Source organism: Octodon degus, unplaced genomic scaffold (genome assembly GCF_000260255.1).
Source record: "Octodon degus isolate 3935 unplaced genomic scaffold, OctDeg1.0 scaffold00035, whole genome shotgun sequence".
Lineage (NCBI taxonomy): Eukaryota > Metazoa > Chordata > Mammalia > Rodentia > Octodontidae > Octodon > Octodon degus.
Window position 1 is genome coordinate 6062794 of NW_004524611.1, and position 4302 is coordinate 6067095.

At 51.1% G+C, this 4302-nt stretch overlaps 1 protein-coding gene across 1 annotated transcript in view; it reads left to right on the plus strand.

Annotated features, from left to right (window-relative positions):
- Nucleotides 1–320: 320 nt before the first annotated feature.
- The window catches only part of Nudcd3 (NudC domain containing 3), a 108391-nt gene continuing 104409 nt past the window's right edge, over nt 321–4302 (plus strand). The window contains exon 1 of the mRNA XM_004630372.2: nt 321–715. Coding sequence (XP_004630429.1) covers nt 524–715 — 192 coding nt within the window. The 5' untranslated portion in view covers nt 321–523. The remainder of the gene's footprint in view (nt 716–4302) is intronic.

Sequence of the window (4302 nt, forward strand, 5' to 3'; positions counted from 1 at the left end):
CGCTTATTCTACTGAGCTATCTCCCCGGCCCCTCTAACGTTTTAAAAATGTTTATAAATGTCCAGTTTCTCAAAATTCTCTTGGAATCAGAATATTCCTGATAAAATTTTCTGGATAAAACTTTCTATTTCTGATAAAACTTTCACAAGACTATACTTAGACAGGCACTATACATACCTAGCAGGTATGTATCACATGACCTTGCCCTCACCATTACCCTTCCGCCCACTTCAAACATGGCTTCCAAGTGCCTCTCGCACACCAGCTACAGAACTGGCCTACCTCTGCGTAGGCGCCACCTCGGTCCCACGTCGGGATCTTTTAGCTAGGTTGGCAGAGGGGAAGGCCCCGCGGGGCAGCTGGGTCCCGGGTAAGCAGCCCGCGGCAGCGAGAACGGGCGCGGACCGGAAGTTCCGTTGCCTCGGTGTCTGGGGGGGATCCGTTAGGCGCGGACGCCGGAAGTGGCGAGTCGGCGGGTGTGAGACGGTACCCTCGGTGTGAGCGTCCCCTCAGCAGCGGCGACATGGAACCTGGGGCTGCGGAGCTGTACGACCAGGCCTTGCTGGGCATCTTGCAGCATGTGGGCAATGTCCAGGACTTCCTGCGTGTGCTCTTCGGCTTTCTGTACCGAAAGACCGACTTCTATCGCCTGCTGCGCCACCCGACGGACCGCATGGGCTTCCCGCCCGGCGCCGCGCAGGCCCTGGTGCTGCAGGTGAGGCGGGGGGCAGCGGCGGTCTCGGCCCCGGCCGCACTCGGGCCCCGGCGCCCCGCCGGCCGCGCCTGGACCCTGAGCGCCCGCTGCCGCTGCTCCGCCGCCCCTGTCGCTCCTCCCAGAATCGCGGGTTGGCCCTGCGCAGGTCGCTGCGCGAGATGTGAAGCGCCCTCGGACCCCCAGCAGCTCCGCCGTGGGAGCAGCCGCGCCCCCCGACGAGCTCCGGGGGCTGCCGTCCAGGCCCGGCGGAGGGCTGGGGGAGGAGAGGAGGGGCGTACCACGGCCCGCCACCTGCGCGCCGGCCCGCTCTTGAGGTGGCCTGGATGGCCGGGGCTTTGTGCTGGTCGGTGGGTGTGGCCGCTCTTTGCCTTGTGACTTCCCAGGTCGGAGAGAGACCTGGTCGTGGTGATGAAATTTACATTTGGATGTAAATCTATGCCGCCCAGGTTACATTTTTTCTATGCTTTAAACTCTGGTAATTTATTGAATGAAGTTGACTGGGTACTTTTGAATTCAGTAATAAGTGAGCATCTGTTTTACCCTTTCATCGGCCACAGGGTGATATGGGTGTTTAAATAACTGTCTCTCCTTGTGACACAAGTAAAGAAAAAAACATAGATGGTGACAAAACTCTGCAGGGCCATTTATGTGACAGTGTCAGTGAATTGAAAGGAAAGTAATAGAAATGATAGTTGAAGATTTGAGTAAGTTTCTTGGGAAGGGTGGGATTCTGATGAGATTGAAAGCAAGTGTCCAGCTAAGCTGAGGCTGTTTGTAGGAGCCTTAGAAGACAGGAATGTTGGTGATAGCTCGTGCAGTTCCCTGGCACCTAGAAAGTGCTTCACATTACCTTCTGAAGTGTCACTACAGGCTGTGCTAGGATCAGGTGCCACTTTAGTCAGTGCCTGCCAGAAATTAGAAAAGTTTAGAAGGGCCCAGCTTCAAAACTGACGGTCATTCCTTGTCTGTATCACAAGTGCCCTGTGAGTGATGAGAGAGCTGTCAGGTCGTCTTGTGCAGGATCTCACGGCACTCCAGTGACATCTCGCTGCTTGATGTTCATTGTCTCAGTTAAATGCTTGCCAGGAACACAGAGCTAGTTCATCCTGGCTGGAACTCAAAACTTCATTTTTTCTACTTATCTTTCTGCTCTGTCATTTAACTGTTCCATTGTAGGGCAAAAATACTTTTGCCTAGGCCCCCATCCCCTTAGGGTTTTTTCTCTGTTCCTGATTCCATAGGATAAGTCTTCTTCTTGTGGAGCCCTCACATGAGAGAGGGTCTTTGGGGTTTCTGAACACCAGCAGAGAGGGCTTGGATAGGAGGGCTGGGCTGCTGCTTCCCGCTGGTATCTTCGGGAGAGGAGGGGGTGTTGGTGTAGTTAGTGTCAGGCATCTCACTTTTGTCTGCTAGGTGCTGGGGGCTCACACAACCTGTTGGTGCAGTGTGACAGACCCTCAGCAGGAATGGTGGTTGTGAAAATTGGGTCTCATTCTGTAATATATTTTGTAATGTAATTATTCTAAGGGAAGTCATTTAGATCGAGGTGCTCTTTGTTACAGTTGATAATTCTGTTTATCCTGGAGTCCAGTTTGAGAAGTGCTGTTTAGTAAAGTCTCTGATGAGAGCCTATAGAAGCCAGTTGTTTCCTGTTCCTCCTATAACTCACTGGGATGTCTTGGGAGAGCCACCTCTGCTCTTGGCAGCTGAGGAGGTGAGTGATGGCTCTTGACATCTCTTCCAGCCCAGGAGTGTAACTGGACTAAGTCCTGAGAATGTGCTCACAGCCCTGAGGTGGTAGTGACTGAGAGGTCTTGGTACTGTGGAGGTGGGTCAGAGGAGGCTGGAGTGCCTAGGAGCGGCAGGTCCCAGGGGCCTGTGTTAGACACCTCAGGGCTTGAAAGGGAGCCCTGCTTGCTTTGCTTTTGGAGTTAGGTGAAGATGAGGGTTGTGGGTGTGGGTGGGGTGGCTTTGCATGTATGCAGACAACAAACAAAGTGGGGCTTTGGGTTTCCAAGGTTTAACCTTTTTGGACTCCATTTTCCTTTGCCTGTATCACCTTTCACTCTTTTCTGTGTCAGATGTAATTTTTACTGTTTTTTTTTTTTTTTTTTTTTTTTTTTCTTGACAACACTGTGGGCAAGTTACCTAACCTTTCCAAGCCTTGTTTTTTCTCATCTTTGCAGTGTTGATGCTGTCTTTTCCACAGGATTCATGTGGGGGGTTGAGAGTGTTTGTAGAAGCATTTGGCACAGTTCGTACATCAGCACCCATCTTCGGTTCCTTTTCTTCCTGGGCAGTGCACAGGCACTGTTCCTGGCTCGATGCTGCTTCCTAGCCCTCCCACCCAGTTCCCACGTTGACCTCCAGCCTTGTCTCATTTCAGTTGCTGCAGGCATTTTTGCTGCCTTTTTTATTTTTGAGAAAGGCTCTCACCGAGTAGTTCAGGCTGGATTTGAACTCATTATACTGTAGCCCAGGCTGGCTTCAAACTGGCAGTGATCTTTCTGCTTCAGCTTCCTGAGTGCTGGGATTGCAAGTGTGCACCAGTATGCCAGGCCCTTCCTGCTTCTTTATTTTTTTATGTACTTGGTATGGGGTCTTACTATGCAGCTTGGACTCGTAGTGATCTTCCTATTCTCAGCTTCCCCAGCGCCTGGTCTCAGTGGCTGTCTCAGCACGCCTGGGTGTGGAGCTGGTGCGGCATGTGGTGCCAGGGATTGAACCCTGGTGCCTGCTCTTGCCTAAGCAGGAGCTTAGTCGCTGGCTCTCTTGCTGCTTTTTGATTTTTTTTTTTTTTTTTTTTTGTGGTACCAGGGCTAAGACTCTCGGGACTTTGCGCTTGCCAGGCAGGTGCTTATGCCACTGAGCTATCTCCCTGGCCCTCTAGCTGCTTCTTGATCAGTCTATTTCTTGGCACTGTGTGTTTCTCCAGTGGTCGATTTCTCCAGGGGTCTCTGCAGGGGCTTCACATCCTGAGTCCCACTGAGACCCCTTCTTTCTCCTTAGATTTCTTTCACTAGAAATGTCATTCGCACCCATGCCCTGACAGGTTACCAAGGGCTCCCCCATGTCCCTCTTGTCTCAAGGCTGTCATTTGTAGGGTTGTCTTGACTATACTTTTCTTGGTAAAGAGTTCCTAGGACTTTCACAGGTATTACTATGTCCCAGAAAAGGTTGAAGACTTGCCCACACACCAGTGTCAGGTTCTTGGAAGGCAGGGCTGTTGCTTTGTTTCCCACACACTGTTGGTGATCGGTGGACAATTGTGGAATTGAGTGCTCCTGGATTCCCTTTGCCCTCAGTGTGGAAAGGGTAGCAGCCACCTGGGGAGCTGAGTGGGTTTTCTGGATTCAAGTTCAACTACATTTTTACTTTTGTTTTTGAATCTGAATTGTTGGCACCTTAATAAGCCATCGTATTAGGACAGTGTGTTGTTTGCATGTGAGCAAGACTGGACCTGTAGACATGATGATAGTTAAGACTGTCTAGGGCTGGGGATGTAGCTCATTGGCACAGTGCCTGGCTAGCAAGCACAGGGTCCTGGGTTTGATTCTCAATACAAAAAAAAAAAAAAAAAAAAAAAA